Raw genomic sequence first — 25,179 nt, forward strand, 5'->3', positions numbered from 1 at the left:
TATAGCCTACAAAGCATCTTTGTAAAAATAGTGGCACATTACACTGTTTGTGACATCTGTAGCATTGTCCTTTATTATTCCTCATCAGTTATTTCAGCAACAACACACAAAATTGTTAGCTGTGGAAAAGTTATTAGTTCTAAGCTAAACTAGTGGGTCTAACTGGAGAAAGAAGGTAAACTTGTTGATAAATTGGGTAAATGAGCAGCACTTGCTTGAGGAAAAGGTAAGAAAACATGACTTAATTGCTGGCGTCAACAAGCTCAAATAAGAGAAAAAATGAAAACGTTGGAGTAGTTGGGAGTAGAACAGATGTTATCACCTTCTGTTGATGATTAGACAGCTACTTACCGAGGTATAAATGGTTTCACAGCGGTAATTTGGATAAATTAGAGTGGCTACATATTTTGGGTTTTGTCTTAATGGGTAAGCATCAGATACTACAGTGGTTAATGATAAAGTAGTGAAGCAAGCTCTACATTATCTGCTGGGAAACCGGCTTTAACTTCTCATTGAGTCACAACGATGATACTAATATATTGGTTACACTGCCATTAAATTTAGTCTACTACAGTTTCTCAAAATTTAGTCTACTACAGTTTTCCAAAACTACTTACTGTAAATAAGCTGTTAAATGGTTTATTATCACTAAAGTTCAATAAGAATGGTGTGCTTTAACTAATATAATTTACCAATCAAATCATTTAAAAGATTTTGCACTGACCCTTAAAACTTCCTACCCGACCCCATCAGTTTGCAGACGCAGTTTAAGAACCACTGTTATGGGAAGTTGAAGAGATACTGTTTGGCCAAGAGCCAATGACAATAGTGAAAGATGTTTTTGTAAAACATGATAAAGATTATTTTATTCTCAAGAGAGATTTGTAAAAAGGTTAACTGGTATGTTCCTTTTGTTAAAAATACTATTAGGGAGAGCATTCGTGACCACTAAAGGAAGTTTTAAGTGTCTTAAAATTCTGTTTGGTGTGTTTCAAATGTCCTCAGTGAGTCTTTTGAAATAATTGCACTTTTGTACACAAAAATAGCTGGATACAGGAATTTTCTAAAGATTACTTGTTTCATAACCACAAAATATCCCCCAATTTTTTTAACATCATCTTTAAAAGTTTACATGCCCTTCCTTCAAACAAGTTTTGGCCCGCCCCTAGTTCAATACCAGACCTCTTGATTTACATAAGGAATGAGAAGAAAACACTATTTACTAAAATACATACCAGAAAATGTTGGCCTACCTATGTATTAATTTGATCTGTTCCAAATACTTCAATGCCAACACCAACTCAGCAGCATAAAACCTTGTGCAGCTTAAAGATAGGTAATTATTAGATTCAATTAAATTAAGTAAATTTCCATTTTGAGCGAAGCTTAAAACAAAGTCTGGGTAAAAATATTTTAAGGAAAAAAGGAACATAATATAAATCTGCTTAATTACAAACATATTTAAAAAGATTTGTGGATCGTAAGGATTCAAATATAATGTTTACATGTTTATTAACCACTGGTGCCTCTGGTTAAACAGAAGTAGCTTCAGCTAAACATGTTAGTCTAGTTTAGCATATATTTAGCTTATAAATTACTCGCAATTAATAACTTTTGCTGTTTTTTCCGTGCTATCGTTAGTGTGTATATTAGTTACTATTCCGTGACATCTATTACCTGTGGTAGAATATACAACCTATATAAAAACAACCTATATAAAAAAAAAAACAGGACATATTTTTGCAGGCCAAACACAATTCATTGACAAGCGTGTTTTTGCCCACCAATCAGGGCCAGCAAATGGTCTCAAGCAAAGACTTTCACGTGGTAGCTCTGCATTGATATTTCTAAACCCAAATGTCATATTCTTATTTATTTTTCAGTTAAACTCAAATGGTGGATTTCATTATAATGTTATACATCTCCATTATAAAGTTCTTGTACTCCTAAATTATTCATCAGTTTAATGTTCTTATAAACGGACTGATTTTGCCATTAAATTTAATTTATTAAATGTTTTAGAAAATATTTTTACTACGTTGGCAATATTTATTGTCGAACAGAAGCAGGCTTTATTTGGTGCGCAGGGGGCAAATATGGTAAAAGCCTATCATTAGAGGTCAATGTTCATCTTTTTTAGGTTTATTAGTAGAAATGGATTTGAGAAATAATGATTCTAGACTATTTATATTGAAAACGATTTCAAAGAAAGGTGATCAGACACTAAAAGGTTGTCGCCTACCGACATACAAACAAGTTTTGTTTTCATTTATCGGATTTAATGATGATTCAAGAATTAAATCCAGGCGAGCAAGGAAGTAAGAGAACAGCTGCGAGAAAAGTTGCAGTTCAAATTATAAAGCTGTATTCATTTGCTGGTATTAATAGTATTACACAGAAGAAGATTGAAGAAAAAATCATTAATTTTTATGAAAAAGATTTTAAAAGTTTGCAAAAGATAAAGGCAGATGACAGAAAGCATAATGAAAGAGTTTTAGAATTTCAAAACCGTCTAAATAAGACTATGTCCTTTGGCCTAAGAACATATTTCATCTACTGAAAAATGAAAATGACATAAAATTTTTGGAAAGCATGATGACAGACAGGACAGCCACATTTACAGGTAAAGATTTGATTACAATTGAAAAGGCAAAAAGAAAAATGCAATGCGATGGAAGGGCTTCAGAATTATCACAAAAAGAAGAGGACCGAAAACAGTTATTCACTTTGGAAAGGACTACTGCAAGTACTTCATTTGATCAAATAATGGATTTCTCATCTGACAGTAATTCTGGACCAGAAGCATCTTTCACGTCTACTTCACAAAGTCACCATCGCACTGTCAAAACTGGCACTACAATTCATGTTTCATTTGATATTTGTAAACATCCTTCAATTGTTGGTTGTTCTGTGAGAAACCATGTAAGTTCTGTTGCGTTGTCTGCATTGATGACAGAACTGATAACTGTATGTGGCGGAGATGTAACAAAAATCAACCTTCACCACTCTCAGGCTCCGAGATATCGTACTGAAACTGTAAAAGCAACTGTTGATGTCATTAAAGAACAATGGCAACCACCATTGGCCGGAACTGGATCTCTACATTGGGATGGCAAACTTGATGTCTCTGGATTCAAAGGAATAAGAAGAGCGGCTTCCAATACTGCTTTCAGGTTCTAATGGCATTAAGCTTTTAGGAGCACCAAAGCTTCCTACTAAATCTAACGAACCAATGGGAGAACTAATCTCTACAGCAACAGAAAAGCTACTTGATGAATGGAAATGCAAAACTTCAGTGGGAGCTATGGTGTTTGATCCCACTAGTTCTAATACTGGCCATGTTACAGCTGGATGTATTTCCATCCAAAGAAAATTGAACGGTTTGGGCTTTAGAAAATTTGAAGGCATTACTTTGGCATGCTTGCAGGCACCACATGGGTGAGCTAATTGTTGGGCGTGTTTTTGATGATTTGCAAATAGAAACTTCAAAATCTCCTGATGTTATTATATTTAAAAAGTTTAAAGAAGGCTTTAACAGCTTACCATTTAAAAATCTGGAAAATGTTTCATTTGCCCACAAGAAAAATTCTCAACCAAAAATGGAGATATACAAAGATGAGCTCATCATTTCATTAAAATCCATTTTACTTAGAAAAGAAACACCTAGAGATGACTATAAAGAATTGTTAGAGCTTGCAGCATTTTATATTCAAGAGAATATCTATGATGTATACAGGAGGTTCCAATTCTTGGGTTGTGGCCCTTTGCATAAAGCTAGATGGATGGCGAAGCTTATATATAGCATCAAAATGTCTCTGCTATCCGAACAAATCCTTGCCTTGCCTCGGGGACATACTATCTGTTCACAAAAACAGATGAACGAAATTGAACGCTTTGTGAAATTTGTAGTTTTTATATATGTCCAATGGTGAATTGAATGAGGATCTGCAGAAGGTGCTCCACATAACGATGCCAAACTTCTACAAAAGATAATCTATTATAAAGAAATTGATGCACAAGTTGTGGAATCAGCTTTATTTGCCTTCAAAAAGCATCTTTGGTATTTAAATGAAGAGGCTGTGCCATTAGCTTTATTTAGCACCAAAGTGAGTCAAGCTAATAAAAAAGCCATGGTGAGAAAGTTATTGTCCTCAAAAACTGCAGTTCAACCAAAAAATAGGTACGGAGTAGGATATGGAAAGCCGATATTTCCAGAGGTTGAATATGAAATTTATGTACCACTAATCAAATACGACAAATTAGTGGGATCTGACTCCTGGTATTTTTTCCAAATAATGAACATTGACACCACATTTCTAAGCAAGTCTGTTTCTATGTGGAAAACTGACAAAGCTTTTCTGGATGCAAAAAAAGTTGTAAAATCTTTAATGGTGACCAATGACTGTGTAGAAAGAGGTGTCAAGTTGATCACTGATTTCATGAAAGCATCTAAAAAGAAGAGAACTTTCAAAACATGTTACAGGTTGTTGAACATGAAAGAAAATAAGTCCCAAACCAAAGAAAAAGACCAAATCTCTCTTTGTAAAGTCAACATATCCGCACATATATATATGAGTAATGTGTTTTAAAAACAAAATCGTATTGTTTTAAGTTAATGTTGTAATTTTAGTTTCAGCTTGGTTTTTATATCTTTTTTGTGAGGTTCTTTCTATTAACTGTTTGATGTTGCTTTATTCATGATACCTTTTAACTTTTAACCATTGATGTTCAGATTAAATGATTTTTTGACAGTGCATTGGCTTTAAATCGCTAATTTTATAAAAAAACAGATAGTGTTTGATCGGAAAGAGGCACCCCTACATGTGAATATTTTTTTATTTTCTTTCAGAAATCTGAATCTACTGAACCTAAAGAATGTTTTTGGAAAGGGCCAAGGAACTACTACAATATTTTAATTTTTGAGGGGCACTGGCCTCACCCTTATACATTGTATATATGTACAATTTGTTAACCAATTTTTAGTAGTAATTGTGTATTTTAGGAAATATTTCTCAAAATTGTTGTTATTCAAACATTGTATGAAACCTAACAGCATTATATTTATGGTAATAAAAGTAGTTAAGGAATCACTCATTTGAACAACATTCTGCTGGACATGGAAAACAATCAACATGGCCTGAAGGTTTCTGCCAGTCCTATACAGAAGGCATGGTTTGGGGTGCTTAACCATCCTGAAACAATGATAAATCTACACATAACATACTGTATTATACTTGAGAACTTGGTTGGTTATAATTGAGGATTTGATTCTGCATAAATTCAGGCTCAATTACTTGTTTATCTATTTAATATTTATCTCTAATTTACCTATTTAACATTATATTACTAGGAAGACATTTAGATTCTTCACCACTCCATACATTTATCAGCTCTATGGAGGTGTTTTTTGGCATCCAGTCATTCCATTTATGCATACTGATGGTACCAGGATGCAGTATGGCAGAATGCTGGCGATTTGGCAACTATGTCGACCAAAGAATGAGCCAGAGAACCGAAGAAATTGGGGCAAAAAAAATTTTAATAAAAAAAAATATATATCAATTTTGTTTTGAAAGATAAGTAATCAATTTCAATCATACACTGTTTTTGTGTTTACAGTTTCTTTTGATTTGTCAGGTACACTACTATATTGAGTTAAAAAAGCAATCATGATAGTTGCCATTCTTGTTAAAGACATAACAAGGATGTACCAGGCATGGTGCTCCATCTAAGGCTTACAGTTAATGTTTGGATATTTTAATTATCTGAAGGCAAAAAAATATTGCGCTTCACACAAACTTTGTCACTGTTTTGCTATGATTGTGTCTCTCTTTTGAGCATATCTATTAAGTCCAAACCACTAATCATACTATGGCATGTTGCATTTGACTGTGTGACCCTAACCTCGGCAAAAAGTTTCTATTGAATTTAATAACAATATTATTATTTCAAGCAATATATGTAATCAAAATTCTCCCAATTTAACCAAATAATTTTTTTTGCGTTTTTCAATCTTATTTTGTGCTGCATGTTTGCACACAAGTTCACCCAAAACAGCTTATCCATATAACAGTGTTAGAGTAAGAAAAGCCGACAAGTGCATCTCCAGGCCCTAGTTTGTACTTTAGTATGCCCTTTATGTAGTTGTTTATGTCACACAAAATTTTGCGCCTTCGCCGCAACTTTTTATTAACTAATTTACTTGTTAATAGCCTTGTTTATCACCTCAACATGGTATTGTTGATACATTCCTTAGATGCACACATCTTTTAACTTTAGGGGCACAACTAAAAAAACATAGACCAAAAATGCTCGTCACTAGAAGGCTGGCAAGATTCTGCAAGCCTGCCAGGGTGCATGGCTGACACACCCAAGCGTTTTTTGATTTGAACATTTTTCGTTTTTTCAGCCAAGTTTTTGGTAGTTTGTCAACACTTTTGTAAGAGGTTGCCAACATTTTTATATAGTCTGCCGATAATTTTGAAATAAAAGCAGATAAAATGCAACACCCATTAGTTATCTATAATGATTTAATTTTTTTTTCTACTTTGTTGTCTGGGTAAATAGCTTCTTCCAGAAATATTTGCTGACTTTTTCAAAGTGATTCCAAATATTATACAAATAGTTTGGGCAAACTATTAAAAAATGTTACGGGTGTAAAATGGCAGAAGAGCTTGATTGGAAACTTTGGATGTTAAAGCAGCTTGATGTTAAGAGGCTTAATAAAGTTACCATTCAAAATTCCGCATTAAATGAATTACTACTAAAAACTGAAGGCGCAGTTAAAGTTTTACGTGTTTGCTGACTTCAGTTTGCATGGCTGACTGAATATCATCACAGCATTTTATCCAAAATGCGGGGCTGCAATGTTACTAGGTTAAATCCTAATATAATCTATTTCATTACGGTATCGACTTCAATTTACTATAAAATCTGCAAAGCAACTAAAATACCACATCGAGTAGACACTGTCCTTGAAAGATTAAACCAAATGACTAGAAACTACACAGCATAAAATAAATAAAAGGGCAAAATAAACATATATATGACAGAATTTTTAGGAAAAAAAGTATACCACAATACCCATAATGGTGTACTGGGCATTGGCATTGGGCATAAGGGTTAAAATCAGCGATAATCTTTATTACTATTCATAGCTGATTGCGATCATTTTTAAACGCCTATTCCGCATATTCACTCCATGTAAAAAAATTTTGTATAGTTCCACCTCAAATTAAGCATGCTACGCAGCATTTAAAAATTATTGCGATCAGTTATGAATATTAATATAAGTTATTGTCGATTTGAACCCTTATGCCCCGTACCAGTGCCACCGAGTGTGAACAATGGAAACATGTTATCAAAGCCTACCCCAATCTGTAGATTAAACGGCACAGAAATGCTTTCATTTGTATTTCATGGCAAATATTAATATTTTTTTTAATTTTTAAGTCTTAGTGTGGTGGTAATTTTTTTTTTAAGTTCTGTAAATATGTTTATTTTGCTGTGGAAATTAATGAAAGAGATTTGGCGCTGGTCATGATTCCTAATACAATGCACGTTATTTGGGAAATTGAGTTAGGGTGTGGCCAGATTGGAAACTTGGATTTTGTGCGAGGGAGACGATTTTGCATCTTGAAATTGAGCGGCTGTAAGGCTGGATCCCCACCGGACCTCAGACACGACGCGACGAAACATGTCTGACTGTTGACTTGTCGCGCCGATTATGAAAGCGACTCTGTCCAATCCCCACCGACAAAGCGCGCGAAACTTGAACTGGCCAAAGCTAGGCTGTATAATTCAGTCGTGATCATGGCGGAAGAAAATAAAATGTAAATTTTGGCAGATATATGTATTTTGAAACGTAACCAGCAGTTTATATGACAACACAAGTACTGGGTACACCCTATTTGTGAAAAAAGGTATAAAGAGGGTTATTTCCATATACTTTGTCGCACTTTCTTAAAACATAGATAAGTTTCAAAATTACGCAAGGATGTCTTCAAAATTGTTTTTTGAACTAGTCAAGCTGGTAAAATCAGATATAGAAAAGAAAGATACAAATTAAAAGGCTTTTCAACCGTTCCAGGAATACATTTTCATTAGAATTAAAAAAATACCTGCTGAACCATTTGAAATAACATTTCTAATTTAAAACCTACATAAAACAGTAAAAAACTCTTGGTTTCTATCAAAAAGCATCTTCAGACACGGTAAAAAGTAGTGCACGCACTATCTCGCTAAAAACGCGTTTAGTCGTATCTGTTTGCTGTGGGAACGATTTGCGTCACCTCTGGTCGGTGGAGACGAGACAACAAAAAAAATAGCGTTCCATCTCATTAGTCTCAATCAGACTGCTTTAAAGCGTTTGTGTCTAACCGGTGGGGATTCAGTCTAACAACGCTGGTGGAAATAAAATTTTTGCTCAAATTTTCGCGGCTGTAATAACGTTATTTATAAAATTTGCACGGCTGAAAAATTGAGTAGGGGCCTACTATAGTAAAAACCGATAGTGCGATGCCAGGTTGGAATATAAGGCCTATGCGGAAGATTTATCTCCCGGCAGTTTCCTGCTAAGCTGCTGTTACAGCCGCGCATTTCATGTAAAATCAATGTCAAATGCGGTCAGCCGCGAAAAGCTGCTCAAACGCACAAAAACTTTGGTCGCGCTAACAGCTTTCAGTATAGTACTCCATTTTCATCCATGCAAGTTTTCAAATAACATTATTAAAGCCGCTCAAATTTGGGCGGAAATGTTATTATAGCCGCGCAATTTCAAGCTGCAAAATCGTCTCCACCACGCAAAATCCAAACCCACCCAGACCCAAACCTGGAGCCTAACCCAAACAATTAGCGTTAATTTAATAATTGTTTAAATGTTGTGGTAGGATTTCAGACCAGCAGCGCCTGAGATTTTGTGGGTTGACTAGCTTTTGGTATAGAGCAGTGCTCCGCAACCTTTTTTCACTTGCGGCACACCAACAGAGCTAAAAAATATATGGCGGCACACCTACGAAATATATGAACATCGATAATAGATAACAAAAGCAATATTCCAGGCTGCCCAGGGAAAATCGTCGACTTTTGATCAAACACGCCGTAGGCGCCGAATATTTGACGTTTCATACTGTTTTATCTTCTGTTTTTACGGTCTTCCTAAAACATCTTAAGACGGCCACAGGGACTTCAGCCATGAGACCGAAATCGACAGAGTTAAAACAATTTGGCGGCACACCTACAAACTGTATGTCGATCGACAAATGACAATATCATGAAATGTTGTATAGGCAGCGAATCTAAAAAGGCACGACTTGATCTATGATGAAACGCGCCGAAAATTTTATGTATTATATTCCTTTAATTTCTTATTTTGCGGTTTTGCAGATTTCCTAAAATTTTTAACCCAGTCAAAGTTCTGAAAATTGTACCCCTTTGCAATACCTGATTGGAGCAGAGGGTTTTTAATAGCATTCGAAAAATGAAACCTGACCTTGGTGCTTTGTATTTTTTTGCCTAATTTATTTTTTCGAAACAACTAATTATTAATTTTACAGTCACATACTGCCAATAATGTATTTACAATGATGTTCCATAGGTTTCGAGCGCATGGTTAATCTCCCTTTAACACTTTCGCGTAATGTTTGAAAATATTTGTCGTAAGTCTGTACTCCTGGTAAATTCCTGGAAGTCAAGTCAGTCAAAAAACCTATTTTAATACTTAATTTTCGATAAAAGAAGGTAACATAGGTTTTAAAAACTGTTTGAAATACTATGGAAAGGCCATAATATTACACCTGGATTTTAGCATAAGTTGAAAATAATTGCCATGATGCGATAACCAGCTTTTTGCGTTAATTTTATTGATTAATTTATATCAATTTACCCTTAAAAACGCAAGTAGGCTAACACACCTCCGGGAATGTCGCGGCACACCTGGCATAGTCTCGCGGCACACCGGTTGCGGAGCGCTGTAGTAGAGAGCAAATCGCAAAACGGAACTGCAAGGATCATTTTGGGTTATTCCCCATATTGGATTACTTATTTCCCTGTAGTTACCTTTTATGAACATTTTGTGTACCATTTGCGTGTATTAACCACAGTAATTCTACTATTCTGATTAATATTGAGGTGTGACCAGTGGTGGGATTCAGCCGGTTCGCACCAGACTTGGACAACTAGATTTATTTCAACTTTTTAAAATTAGATGAGAATTAAAATTAGAGCATTTTAGATTTTCCTAATTAGATTAGAATTAGAATTAGATAGTTTTGAGTTTTTTTCGAATTAGAATTACCGAATTCCTAAAAAATCAAATTTCAACTAGAGTTTGAACTAGAATCACATTTAGTTTTTACAATCAATTTAATTTAATCACAATTTTTTGTTATAAGAACGTGAATGGTAAATATGTGTGTGCTAATTTGTATGCATTTTTATGATTTTTAGCCTGTAAAAATTACATACAAGTCGTTCCAACCAGAAAATTTTAATTGAAATTCTGTGTTTGAACTGAGAGACTAAAAATGCCGTTGGACAAAGTAGCATTTTTGGTAAAATCCAAATTAACTAGAATTAGAGCAAACAAGCAATTCGCAAATTAGATTACAAGTAGAATTAGCCGCATTTTGCTCTAATTCAATGAATTAGAAAACTAGTTTTATCTAGTTGTCCAAGTCTGGTTCGCACCGGTTCTATAGAACCGTCTCGTGGAGTTTTATGAGATCAGCGAACCGGTTAGCATTACTGGTTACTGTCAATGGATTTTTGCATCTTATTCCATACATTGATTTTTTGGATCCAAGTAGCTCACGTGTTTGTTTTTTCAAAATGTGCAATGGTCAAGGTCGCACGTAACAATCATACATTGTGTTAATTTTTATATTTGTAGTACTTTTCCTTTTGTGATTATTTGAAAATTTAATTGTTGCTTCATAACTCATAAGTACAAGTCATGAGACGACTGCTGCTTTTAGTGTGGCTGCCTGTTAGTAGTGATGAGATTTAGCCGGTTCCAACCTTTCGCTGGAACCTTGGGTTGCATCCTGTTCTTTCAAATACTTATTTCTCGAAAAGTATGACTTTTTGTAACAGAACCGGCTGAAATATATGACTTTTGTGATAGAACCGGCTGACAAAAAATTTGAATCCCACCACTGGGTGTGACCAACGCCCGTGCAGCAAGCAAGGTCTTATCTCGCCATTTTTAAGTTTTGCACAGTGTTTCTCGACCTATGGGTCGCCGTTTGATTTGGTTGGCTTTATTGAGTAGATTTCTCCAATATTAGATAAAATTGCCAGAGCAATTCAAAGACTTATCATAAAAAAGGATCATAAAATAGTATTTATGCCAATGTATTATGGCTTGGTTCTCTTACGAAAAGTTCAGTGAAAAGCCGAACTGTCGTAGGGTACTTACGTTTCGTTTTTAGTTTGCAACAAAAAAGGTAGAAAAACACTGCTTTAACTCTTGAATTACTGCGCACGCTATGTTATGGTGTGCGCTGAGGTATAATTGTCATAGGCTATATTCAACGAGCAACATTGAATTAAACATTCTAACCAGAATGGGCAAGTTTGTTACAAAGGGCCGCATGAGATACAATGTTAAATTTTGTAAATCTTACAGAATTGCGCAACGATTCCCTTAAAACGAGCTAAATCATACTAGGGCTACAAGGTTATACAATGTTAGCTTTTAGTGTACAATCCGTAACATACCATAGCCGCTACATACCGTAGTTCGTGTTTTTAAAGAGACGTGATACATTTCAAAGAATTGATTATATTGTGGTTTGCCTAGTTGCATTAATGATAAAATAAAATTACACAAAAGGCTTTTAAAATCATAATGGACAGTTTTCATAATTGCATATAACAGCCGATAGCAGGAAAGATGTTTAGGTTTCGGCTGTAAGTATTGGCATACTCGAGTCTGGCGTTCCAAAGCAGAATGTACTCCTCTGGCGGAATCTGTTTCCCTTTATCGCGTATTAACGCGAGACAGTCTGTAGAACAGGTGCCGTTTCAACCATATTCTTTTTAGGAAATATTGCCGCCGCTAGATAGAAGTACATAGCTAAAATCAATTTTACGATGACGTCATATTTTGTTTGCAATTTGTACCCCCAGCTTAAATAGACTTCTAAACCCTTAAAAGCTCATCTACATATAAGCCTCCATCGTGTAGGAACATTTGAATTCTCTCCGAATTATAGTTTCACTGTAAACTCTGGGCAAAAAACGGTCTGAAACAAACCAAAAAAATCAAACCATAAAAGAACTAGACGGGGGTGCGGTTGTTGTATATTTTTGTCAGGGGGTATATTTTCAGGGTTTGGTGTTTTTTTTTTTTTTTTTAATTTTAAATTTTTTTTTAAATTTTTTGATATTTTGTATTGTATATTTTATATTTTATATTTTTTCCTTAACTTGTTTCTGCAAGCAAAAACAGATATGGGCCGAAAACTTCCCCACTTAACTTCTGGCTTTGATGCGAAAGGGGTTCAAATATGGCGTCGTAGTATTTGGGAAATAATCGAAACATATATTAGATAAATTGAATTTGCGTAGATAACGTACAAGCATGTTATTACACTTTGGCCAGCTAACATGTTTAAAAAGCAAATATTTTCATTCTCTCTAAATGATTTAACGTCTATGGTTTGCTATACTTTTTCCAACTTTTACTGGGTAAATTTTTACCATGCCTTGGTGTGAGCAATCACTGTTGAAACAGAGTTTAAATCTGTAGTTTTGAACATTATGCAAACACGTTTATGTACCTCATAAGCCACCTTTTATATTGCAAGTTTTGCCAATTTAAATCCAAAAACGCAATATTTATTTATTTATGACGCCATGTTGTGACGTAGCTTTGTAACGTCGTCGCTAAGAATGCGTTAAACTTAAGCTTTTTGTTGTTGCGGCCCTTGTATAATTATATTTGTTTAGGCCTGGTGTTGATATGTTTGAATGGTCCAACAATTACAACAGGTCCTCACAGAGAGGTGTACACTGCCTCCAGGATTCGCATCTAAATTTGCGGTGGTAAAATATTTTGTGTTGTAAGAGCAATAGGTTTTTTTACTTAGAGAGGCCTCCTTATAAAAGGCAAGTCGCATGCGTCTAGTTTTACTAGACAAGCCACTTCGAACAAAAACGTTGCACGCGCAGGACAATAAGGCACAGCAGGGATGCCAGCAGCCGCCTCGTCGCGACGCGAGCTGAATAAAGAAAGTGATATGAAAGCATTCTGTATTGAAGTTTTTCTGTCGCTAGGAATAGCGGCAAAAACTAGACGGGGATGCGGTTGTTGTATATTTTGTCAGGGGGTATATTTTCAGGGCTTAGTGTTTATTTTAAATTTTTACTTTATTTTAAATTTTTTTTTTTTAATTTTTTTTTAATATTTTGTATTGTGTACTTTATATATATTATATATTTTGTTTTTCATTTTCCTTAACTTGTTTCTGCAAGCAAAAACAGATATGGGCCGAAAACATCCCCACTTAAAATATGCCTTTGATGCGAAAGGGGTTCAAATATGGCGCAGAATTTGGGGAATGATCGAAACATATATTTGATAAATAGAATTTACGTAGATAATGCGTATGGCCATTTTATTACATTTTGACCAGCTTACGTGTTTGAAAATCAAATATTATCATTCTCTTAAAGACTAAAAATGGTTTAACGCCTATGGTTTGCTATACTTTTGCAAACTTTTACTCGGTAATTTTTTACCATGGCTTGGTCCGACCAATCACTGTTAAAACAGACTTTTAAATCTGGTTTCAAACAATATGAAAAACACTAACATATCAACACACAATTATAAGTACACTCTGTTTCAACAGTGATTGCTCAGACCAAGGCATGGTAAAAATTTACCCAGTGAAAGTTGGAAAAAGTATAACAAACCATAGACGTTAAATCATTTAGAGATAATGAAAATGTTTGCTTTTTAAACATGCTACCTGACCAAAAGGTAATAACATGGCCGTAAGCATTATCTACGTAAATTTGTATTGATCAAATATATGTTTCGATCATTTCCCAAAATCTACGCCATATTTGAACCCCTTTCGCTTCAAAGCCATAAGTTATTATATTATTATACACAACTTATAATTGTGTGTTGATATGTTGGATTGGAGTAACATACAGAACAGGTGCAAATAGCAAATATTCTCCAAATAGGATTTTTTCAAATATTCTTCAAATCGTATTTCATCGTATTGTCGCGGTAATACACAAAGAGGTAAGGCCGTGAATAAAGTTTCACCCACCGTACAATTAACGGAGGGAAGCATTGCGAGTAGAGATGTTCAAAGCAGAATATCGGCGACTCATTTATAATGCTTGCTTTCAATGCGGCGTCAGCTTTTTTTCGGGTGACCAATTACTTCGCGATAAGCTTCGCCTAATAAGCAAGTGTCAATAGGGTGTAATTACCGCCGCACATTTAAATGCGAAATCTTGAGGCAGTGTACGCCTCTCTGTTAGCACCTGTTGTGCATCTTGCTCCAACCAGCATACCAACATCAGGCCTAAACATCTAGCAAAACTTTCGATTTAATAGTTTGCGTATTGAGCACATAATAGTGTTTTTCATATTGTTTGAAACTACAGATTTAAAGCCTGTTTTAACAGTGATTGCTCGGACCAAGCCATGGTAAAAAATTACCGAGTAAAAGTTTGCAAAAGTATAGCAAACCATAGGCGTTCAACCATTTTTAGTATTTAAGAGAATGATAATATTTGATTTTCAAACACATAAGCTGGTCAAAATGTAATAAAATGGCCATACGCATTATCTACGTAAATTCTATTTGTCAAATATATGTTTCGATCATTCCCCAAATTCTGCGCCATATTTAAACCCCTTTTGCATCAAAGGCATATTTTAAGTGGGGAAGTTTTCGGCCCATATTTGTTTTCGCTTGCAGAAACAAGTTAAGGAAAATGAAGGCGTAGACTGCCTTCATGCCTTTCACTATTTCGCAATTCAATTTGCGGCGGTAAATACACCCTAATGACACTTGATTATTAGGCGAAGCTTATCGCAAAGTAATTGGTAGCCCGAAAAAATGCTGACGCCGCATTTAAAGCAAGCATTATAAATGTGTCGCCGATATTCTGCCTTGAACATCCCTACTCGAAATGCGTTAATTGTACGGTGGGTAAAACTTTATTCACGGCCTTACCTCTTTTTGTATTACCGCGACAATACGATGAAAGAAGATTTGAAGAATATTTGAAAAAATCGTATTCGGAGAATATTTGCTATTTGCACCTGTATAGTATGTTACTACAATCCAACATATCAACACACAATTTTAAGTTGTGTAGGCCAGGTGTTGGTATGTTGGATTGGAGTTGCTATCAGATTACGCATTTAAATTTGCGGCGGTAAAATAAGTTATTTCCTAAGAGCATTAAGTAATTTTACTAAAGAGAAGCCTCTTTTTAAAATGCAAGTCGCACGTGCCCAGTTTTGGACGTGCCACTTCGCACAATGAAAGTCTCACGCGCGGGACAATAAAGCGCAGCAGGCGTCAGGTCGCTTCGTCACTTCACAAGCTGGACAAAGCAAGCGAATATGAACGAATTCTGTATGAAAGTTGTTCTGCTGCTAGATGGCAGTCGTTAGCTACAAAACGCAATATTTCAGGTTTTTGCCCCCCAAGCAAAGGCCCCTGGGGGTGCAGCCTCATAAACTTGTACAAAGCACCCACATACCACTCTACGCTATGTCTGAAAATTTGAAGGTTCTACGATGTATACTTTTTCTATAAAGCTACGGACAAAAATCGGTCTGAAACATGCCATAGGAAACCATAGGAAACCAAAAAAGAAAAGCGGCAAAAACAAGATATGTCCCGAAAATAAATTTTTGGCCTATATAATAACGGCAAAATCAAGATATGACCCGAAAATAAATTTTCGGCCCATATAATTCGAGCAAAAACAAGATATGTCCCGAACACCCGATCCGTTAGAAATTAGTGCATTTCTAAGCAAAAAGGTCTACGACAATTAGGGCATCCAATGGCAGAAAAGTCTAGACTTTTAGGGTCGTGGCAATGCACGAGTTTCAAAAGTTGGGCCATTATTTAGCACCTTCAGGTGTTAAACAGGTACAGCGGTGTTGATAAGGTGTCAACTGATAACAATTGCGTCCCATCTCTTATAAATGATGCTTAATGTGCTTCTCAGTCACATCAACTGAAGATGCTGTCGATCTACTCGACCTTTTTGGTTTGCAAGTGTATCTCTTTCCAATTACACTACCAAAAGCGTCGATAAAATGGGTGTTTGCTGACATTGTTTATCAGTAAGCCAAATAATTCGAGTCTCTGATTTGGTGTTCGCCACTCAGGTTGACGAATAAACCGATTGTAAACTACTTGTATGTACAATACATACAAAACAAATACGTAGAATCTGAATTACTGATGAGTAAAGAACTGCCTGATAAAACAAAAAGGGAAGATATTTTAAATCTTTTGGGTAAATTCAAGAAAATTGTTTCTACTGGTAAAAGTTTGTAAATTGGACAACTGGGACTTCAAAAAATTGGACAACAAGTTTGCTGACTGTGCCACAATTATGACACCAAAATTATTAGAATGCCTAAACCGAATCATCAAACTTATGAATTTTGTAAACAGAATACATGAATGTTTACAAAAGGCTTTGTAAAGATCTTGGTTCTGGAGCAACCTTGACAAAAAGATTATTTCCCAACAAAATGACAAGCAAGGCAATAGGTAAAAACGCCAAATAAAAACCGGAATGTGTGAGTTTACAACTATAAAGGTTTAATATTAATGGAATTCAAGATAACAGTTTTGCTTAGTAACAACTTAAAAATATGCGTTTATTGCTACCGTCATGAGGGGCTACTTTGAACAGCACTCTAACTTCGAACACTAATCTAAAAAATCCATTGCACCATACATTAAGGTCTGTAAAATACACAATATAAATCGGTTTTCCCTGAAAATTTCATGAAATAGACTTCAATACCCGCTCTTTCCGAATATTTTAAAACAAGATTTCTATGTTGACAGTAAGGACTGCTTTGATACTAAAACTGCACCACGTGAATTTTATCAACATTTGGTACTTTGTAAGTAGTCTGAAAACTTCTAGTTGGATCTCGGAAGGTAAAAGAGGTTTTGATCTATTTTTTTCAGTGAAGTGCTAAGAATTGTATTAGCACACGAAAGATAATTCAAAACTGGGTTTATGTTAAGAATACCGTTCATTACCTAAAAATTACTAAAGTGGGTCATCTTTTTATTTTGGTGTGTCTAACTTTGAACAGTGTTGAAAGTAGCCCCACCTACTTTTTTGGCGACATCAATACGTTTTTAGTGTTGTTCAAAGTAGCCTATACGTGTTGTTGTTGCATTAAAGTATCATTGATAAATAATGTCCTACTTTAGAATCGTCATACCTTAGTGGTACTTTCGTTGACCATGCAAATGATATGCATACGGAAGTTTAATTTTTTTTCAGCATAAAAACACATCCATTAATTCATCATATTTTATGAACTAGATTATTGATAAGCACTGTAAAACATAGTTCGTGCATACAAACGATCACTTGGATCACGAAACTATACACTACAGCCTATTCGAGTCAAACATTGTCAACAGCGATGGGGGCGGTTCAGAAAAAGTCTATGTCGTTAGAGAAAGCAAGCAAAATGCAAAACATTTCTTTGGGAACGTTGAGCAACAAACACACTGGTACTACCGGCCATCTAACAGTTTTTAGCGAAGTGGAAGAAGATGCGTTTGTTGAACACATCCAAATCGTTGGAAAATGGAGTTTTGCACATGAGAATTATAGAGGGTCAAATTTCCCTTGAAAGGTGATAGAAATGGCTAAGGAAGGTGCCAGGGTTTCTACCTTAGCAAAGTATGGTAAAGGTTGGCGATGGCCATACTGTGTCGACGAGGTTGACTATGAGTAGGATAAAGAAGCACAACATAGTAGATACCAGCATTGACAAAGGCGGATTTTTCGGGCTTCCTGATCCTAAAAATGAGCGGGGCCCTAAATATTGTGTTTGCATAAGAAATTGTTTTAGCTGTTCGTTGTTCTTTTAGATGTATGGTTATTGAACTTCTATTAAATAAAAAGATTTATTTTTCTATCCACGCGGTGTCTTTTTGTGTGTGTGTGTGGGGGGGGGATTTGATTTTTTAGAAAGTGCGGCCCTTTTTACTTAAAAGTACCCTTTTTTGGCAATTATTTCACTAAACCTGTTTTAAATACCCAAGTTTTTTTTACCAATAATGCTATGTGAACTGTTAACTTTGAACAGAGCTTGTCAATTAGGCCCTAAAGTGCTTGTAATACGTAGTGTTCAAAGTTAGAATACCCCCTACCTAACTTTGAACACATAGAAATTTGGCGGGAAATCCCCCAAAATTAGATATTTTAAACAAGAAAAAATTACCATTTGAAACATCTAATTAGCATAAAAAGTAAAAAAAAATACAAAACAATAACTTCAAAAAGTGTTCAAAGTAGCCCCCTTGACGGTACCTTAATATATTATATCAGAGAAACAATAGAGGAAAGTTCAAGGCTCCGATCGATAATTTGATGCAAACCGAAGTCAACTTATTTTGTTCCTATACGTTAAAACTAACTGATTCACGAAACAGAATTATACGCCTATGCAATAATACCACGCGACACATGTGTTGTATGTTTTTTTCGAAGAATTAAAGTTCAAAGTCTACAACTCAAAACTATACTCGATTACTGAGTTCGACGTTTGATTGCGCCGTAGATAGTTTGGAACCGAAAAGGCAGCACATTATAAATCGTTGGTGGAATATTTTTGCGGTATGTCCACCCTATTTTAGTTATGTGAATAGGTAAAAAGAGTTCTATCAAGTCGGCCACTTCGTCTGGAGTCGATATTGAAACTCATCTTTATTTTCTAGGCTTAAATCGGACTCGACATTGATTTCTACTCCGTCTCGAATTGTTTTAAATGCACTACGCGACCTTTTTCTATACATTATTTCTTTAGCTATATTGCACGAATTTTTGTAAATAAAGTTTAATGCCAAACACATATCTGATTTCAAGTTCGGTTAGCATGAACGAGGAAAGAAGTTTTATCTTGACTTTTATTACCTATATTAATATTCATTATTCATAGACAAAAAATATATATCTTGATACCTTTTACTGCAGTTTTTCCGTAATATATTTACTACAATAATGCTCAATATTAGAAATAATTGATTGTTATGACTGGTTTCGATGGTAGTGCGCAAGACCAATTAATATGATCCGATTGCAACGCCGAGACGAAACAAACATGCCAGTACTATCTTAAATAAAACAATGCAAAAATATGTTTAACTTCTACTGAAGTATTTTTTTAAGGAAGTCTACCACTTTACAAAATATAAAAGGATACAAAGACGTTTTTCATCTTCAAATTGCCAATATAACTTAATAAAGTAAGGGTGATCAAGCATTCCAATGATACGTTGTTCTCGTTCTATTTGCTTGAGTTTTTCGGACTTTAAAAGTTTGAGTTTCTCTAAGATTTTAACTGCAAAAAAACATCGTTTAGCCAACATATTTGAATATATAAAACGTTAATGAGATAGAAATACTCATTAAAGTGCTTAACTTATATTTCGGCTTCGCAAAAAACGCACAATAACTGCCTGGGTGTTTGACGCCGGAAAACACCTAAAAACGGTAATTTTCAGACGAACTATTTATTAAACGAAAGTCAGATCGTTATCCAATCCAATTCTGTACCAAAGTCAAATAACACCTACTAATTAGACACTCCCTAACGTGCTATATGTTAACCAAATAGCAACCAATGTATACTAAACGCGTTAATGACTGTAACAGACGTTTAACATGTAATAAAATATTCTACCCAAGCAATAGCCTAATCTTAGTAAATACGTACAAGAAACCAACGAACATAGTTCACTTAATGTTAGAATATTATAAGAAGGCTCGCAAAAAGTGACATTAATCAAGATGATTTCATCATAAATTAACAGCTTTCGCATGGATAACAAAAAAACAGGCCACCCCTGATATAGGCAAAAATAAAGTTAAGACTCCACCTCTGAGAAGAGGTTGTGAATTCGAATTATACCATTAATATGGATGTTTCTAACTTTTCTTTCCGGAATTTTCTTAACAGATAAAGAAACTTTTTAAAAGTTCCCTAGTACCGTTGATGTGTGTGGCGTACACATTTGTATAAATATTTTAATTTATATTTAGTTTACACGTATTTTAGTTGGGCTGCAGATTAGGAGGCAACAACGAAGTTATTCTGTTTTAATAGGAATAAAAAACTTACACAATTTAATTTTAGTTTAGAGGATAATTATCAAATTTGCACCATCAAATAACGCGAGGTTTCGTTAAAATAGTCAGTGAAGGATAGGTACCGGTATATCAAATATAATATTTAATTTTCGAGAGTTTAATGGCCATTTTTAAATGCTGCGAAAATCCACCATCTGAGCAATATTTAGGCTTAGTGAGATAACTGTGGCATTGGATTTTGTGTAAAATTCTGCCATTTAAAATTTTCAGGTATTTGATTGTCTGTGGTTGCTTTTTTCCGCATCGGATAAATTTGTTTTTGTCCACAGCCGTTGTTTCATTCTGCATAAATTGGCTAAAATATTCTTGTACATAAATAATTACATACTTGCAAATTTTTTTCCTGACAACACATCTTGACCAAGAACAACCTGCAAAAATAAATAGGCTACCTAAAAGTCGTAAATAAATCGGAAAATTATAAAAGTCATCATGTTACTCACAGTAGAATCGTTGTCTTCTCCAAGAAGTCGCAAGACCATGAAATCATCTGGACTCTTAGAACTATTGTTATCCATTATCACACACGTAAAAATTTTAAAATATTTCGCTTTAATGAGAAAAAGTAAATATTTTATTTTTTGATGTATATTGTGGGATTAAATAGGTTTTTTATTTATAATATATACAACAATTTATCGTGTAAACGAGTTATAATAATATGTAACCGGGCTATAATAATTATAAAAATAATAAAAACACAGCATGCAACAGGCAGGGTTGCTTAAAGTTAGACGGACTCGGGATTTGAGTTAGTAATAGACTATACCTAAAATATTATCCGAGTTCCGATTCCGACGTGCCGCTGCCCTGTAGCAATTCAGAACCAATAAGGCCACACACTATATATATAAAAAAAACTTGAATATTTTCCATCTTCATATTTTGAAGATGAAACAACTATGAGTGGATTGCAGCTTTACATCCATCACATTTCAGAGTACTATATAACGCTTAATCAATGATTTACCGCAGTTACACCGACCAACTTCCGCAGTTACACCGACCAACAAGTATAGCTCACATTGCAATCGTGCAGGAGGATTCACAAGTTTTGTTTGGAGGAGGCATACAAATTTTTATTTCGATTTTTGAAAGGTAATTTAAGCATTGGGTACATATTTACGATTCGCAAATTGAACGATATAAATTTTATCAAATTGAGTGAGGTCAGTTCAGGGGTCCATCCAGCAGGTTTTTCATAAATGGCCGGATATTTATAAGGACTAGCGAGCGCGCGCCGGATAACATTCTAGATTGGACATCGCAGGTCGCATATAAAATTTTGTATTGACTTTATTGGAAAAAATATCATCAATATTTAGCTTAGTTTTGCATTCGACAAACATTTTTTAGTACCATTTGAGAAATATGCCGCAGACCTAAAGAACTAAACCGGCGGAGCGGATCAGGCCCGTGGGCCGTGGTTTGTCGCCCCTGCGCTTAAGTTCACTCGTACAGTTTCTTGCTTGTAAGTATTTCAAGGATCACCGATCGTTTATGTTTAGTCCGTTATTTTTTGTGCACTAAAAGTTAAATTTTTGACAAAGGTGGACAAACGATTAAAGGAGTCAGCCGTTCGGTTCGGGCTCAAGATTTTTTCCAAATTTAGTTGAGCCCTGGTTTCAGTCGGAGTAATTCAAAAGTTTCAATTGAGCTATGTTACAAACATAATTATAGATACAAAAACAGATTATAAAGTTCCCCGGTTAGGGTTCAATATATAGGTTGTGTTGAAGCTACAACCAAAGAGGTTGATTTAAATTTCCTTGCTTTAACTGTGGATCAACAAATGTAAAGAATTTCTGAAAAAATCTCTGAAAAATTATATGGCATTACATTTGTTCGGTATAATTAGCTTGATAAATATTGGGTTAACGAATAAAGTTGTCCTGCGGGCCGGATGAATTACATTGGCGGATCCGGCCCGCGGGTCTTAGCTTGCCGATCCCTGCTATAAATATACAAACATTTTGCCGCGTATAAAACGGTGAAACGCAACAACAACCAACAATCTTACATAAGAAATTACACAGTTATTACGCTATAAACTACGACAAGTTCGCATTACTAAAGTTGCCATTTAAGCTTAAATGATACATATTACAGTGATGTTTGTACTATTTTTATGTAATAAAAAAATGCGGTAAAGTACTTTTATGTAACGCCCCCTTATGTGCGTTTGCGTCCCCTAAATGAGAAAGAGACCCTAAACGCCCCCTTGTAACTCGCCAACGCCAGCCGAAAATTTTGTGAGGGGGCTTAAAAAGTTGGATTTTTTTGTTTAGCCTTTGTCATTGTGTTAACTGCCGTAACGAACACAACGTTTCGAGCAGCAACTGACTGAGTGTTAACGCAATAGGCTACTCAAAAAACAGTCAAAGAGCAAAAACAACCTGTGATCGACTGTTGTGGTACTGCTCATAAATGCTAAAAAACAAGATATATCAAAGCATGTAATTCTGGGCATGTGGTCATAGTATAAACTTTAAACTGCTATCTTTATTTATAGTGGATCAGCTGACTCTAGCATAAACTAACACAGAGCCACTGCAAACAGAAAACAACTGGCAAAGTAAAAGTAGTTTAAAGCTACAGATAAAATTTCCTCGTGAATTTAAAATTAAACCAAAACGGTTGGCAGCACATCATAATAAGAATTAGTTAATATTTGTTTTCAGCGTAGGCATGTAACAATCTTACTATATCCCATATATCATGAAAACTAAAGTTCATATTTTACCTCGTTGTTGCAGGGAAACAAAACCCACAGTATAAAACAACTCTATCAAAATAACGCAAAAAAACTATTTCTGCTTTTTTAGTTCCACTGGAATCAGCATACCACAGATAGTCAGCTGTATGAGTGAGTCGTTCGCCTGTTTCTTTTGCGGTCGATGTATGATGATATCAGTTCCTGTTTTCGCAGAGATGACGGTTTCCTGCAATAGGAAATCAACTGTGTAAATATTTGCAACAATGGAGTAGGATTACCAATATGATTTGAGTTTACAAGAGTAATCTGTAGTACGTTCTACAGGCAACACGCTTGTTACGGTAAAGTTGTTGTATTTTGGCATTGTACAGTTTAACAGTACACCCTCTATGCTCAATTCGACTAACTTGTCAATTAGCCTAAGACCCTGATTTTGGCAGCCTTCGACTCAGATCTTCTAATTTTAATTGGGATCAAGTCAAGTCAATTGTTGTTTTGAACATGTGGTTGCATTGCATTTTTTTAAACAACTTTCTAGTTGTAAAGAACGATTTGCGTTTATAGCTTATTCATTATTATAGCTTATTCACTGTTAATTTTCAGACATTTACAATGGATTGTTGGCTGTGCTTATTGCGTAGCATAGGACCGTGGTCGCGACTGCATGACTCACCGCTCCAGTTGCAGTCGATATATGAAATACTAGACGAAATACCCGGCGTTGCCCAGGTTAAATAGGGTATTTACTTATAACAGTAAGCCTGTTTATATGCACCTTTCTCAGGCAGATTAGATTAAGGTTCAAGCCGGCTTGAAAAGTAATCCGTTCCAGCGTCGTAATTACATGGCGCGAAACTCAAGCCAGCTTGAGTGTACAAACTGCACTGATATGCATTATTACGTAATATTCCAGTAAACCTCTAACGCACAACCAATTTTTCGGCTTAGGCTACTCCTTGCGGTAGCAATTTATTGCTGCTTGTTCGTTTTTATTATTAGGATCTGATTTAAACGAGTGTATGTAATGTTCTTTCCTTATGCGCTAAACTTGTTTTGTTTACGACTAGCCGTTCGTGTTACGTCATAATGCCCCAAAAGTGGCGTGATGTTTACTGCGTTAAAGCAGGTCATTCTACATCAAACAATTCCGGCCGTCAGCGAAACGAACAGATTGAGCGGCGAACGGATTGAAAACCACTCCTTTTGAGCGATTAAGAAACGAGAGAACTTAATTCATTCCAGCGCCAAAACGAGAGAGAATGAATTAACAAATCAGATTCGAATCCGGCTTAAACGTGCATATAAACGGGCTTAATGATATGCAGCATTTTGCAATAAGCGCGATATATCATGTGCATTCGGGCAACGCCCGGATTTTGCGTGGTTGAAAAGTGCTGGGTCAAGTAAATACTTTTTCACAATTCAAGTAGGATGCGGCCCTTATGAAAGCAGCAACAGTATTAGGTCTCATTTTTCTCGCAACTTTAGCAAAACAGCAGCAATTACCAAACAAACGGTATTTAGTTTAAAAGTACCTAACCAAATAACGATTCTGTCGCAGTGTTTAAACTGTACGGGACCCGTAGTTCAGCTGCGCTTTTATATAAACTGATAAGCATTTAACAAACATAATTGTCTTTAGTTTTACAGTTGTTACCGAACAGCGATCAACCTTACGAAACTTAGTTAAATCCGACAAAATCTATTTTTACAAAAATCAAGTATAATTAACAAACTGTTTTAAAAATTTGCAAAGAATCGCACAGCGGGGTTAATATTTGTAATCTTGCAACTTTAGCAAAACTGCCGGTTTCGGGATGCTTTAGTAAATAAGCGCTAACCTAATCGGCTTAAATTTAATGACATTTCGTGATATGTATATCGATTGGGAATCACTAACAAGCCTAAACCTTATTTTGTTACTTGAAACGACTAAGTACCCAACGGCTAAGTACGTCAAACATCTTTTACGTAAAGAAAACCCGTGACCTATATCGATAGAGAACCACTCACAAACGTAAAACCTTAAGTTGTAGCAGCCATTGTTCGCATTGCGT

The 25,179-nt window shown here is 35.3% G+C and overlaps 1 protein-coding gene across 2 annotated transcripts in view; it reads right to left on the reverse strand.

The window, feature by feature from the left end:
* Positions 1-20,952, reverse strand: part of LOC146168153 (3-phosphoinositide-dependent protein kinase 1-like) — a 40,341-nt gene extending 19,389 nt beyond the window's left edge. The window contains exons 1-4 of one of the 2 annotated variants that reach the window (XM_083388792.1): positions 20,850-20,952; positions 20,735-20,777; positions 19,460-19,597; positions 1,254-1,398 (exon numbers count right to left, since the gene is read on the reverse strand). In XM_083388792.1, the coding sequence (XP_083244918.1) occupies positions 1,254-1,398; positions 19,460-19,597; positions 20,735-20,777; positions 20,850-20,924 (401 nt within the window). In that variant the 5' untranslated portion in view covers positions 20,925-20,952. Of the gene's footprint in view, positions 1-1,253; positions 1,399-9,911; positions 10,039-19,459; positions 19,598-20,734; positions 20,778-20,849 lie in introns of those variants that run through there. The other variant, XM_083388793.1, reaches the window with a different exon arrangement.
* Positions 20,953-25,179: the final 4,227 nt, after the last annotated feature.

Source organism: Ascidiella aspersa, chromosome 1 (assembly GCF_963924565.1).
Source record: "Ascidiella aspersa chromosome 1, kaAscAspe10.2, whole genome shotgun sequence".
Lineage (NCBI taxonomy): Eukaryota > Metazoa > Chordata > Ascidiacea > Phlebobranchia > Ascidiidae > Ascidiella > Ascidiella aspersa.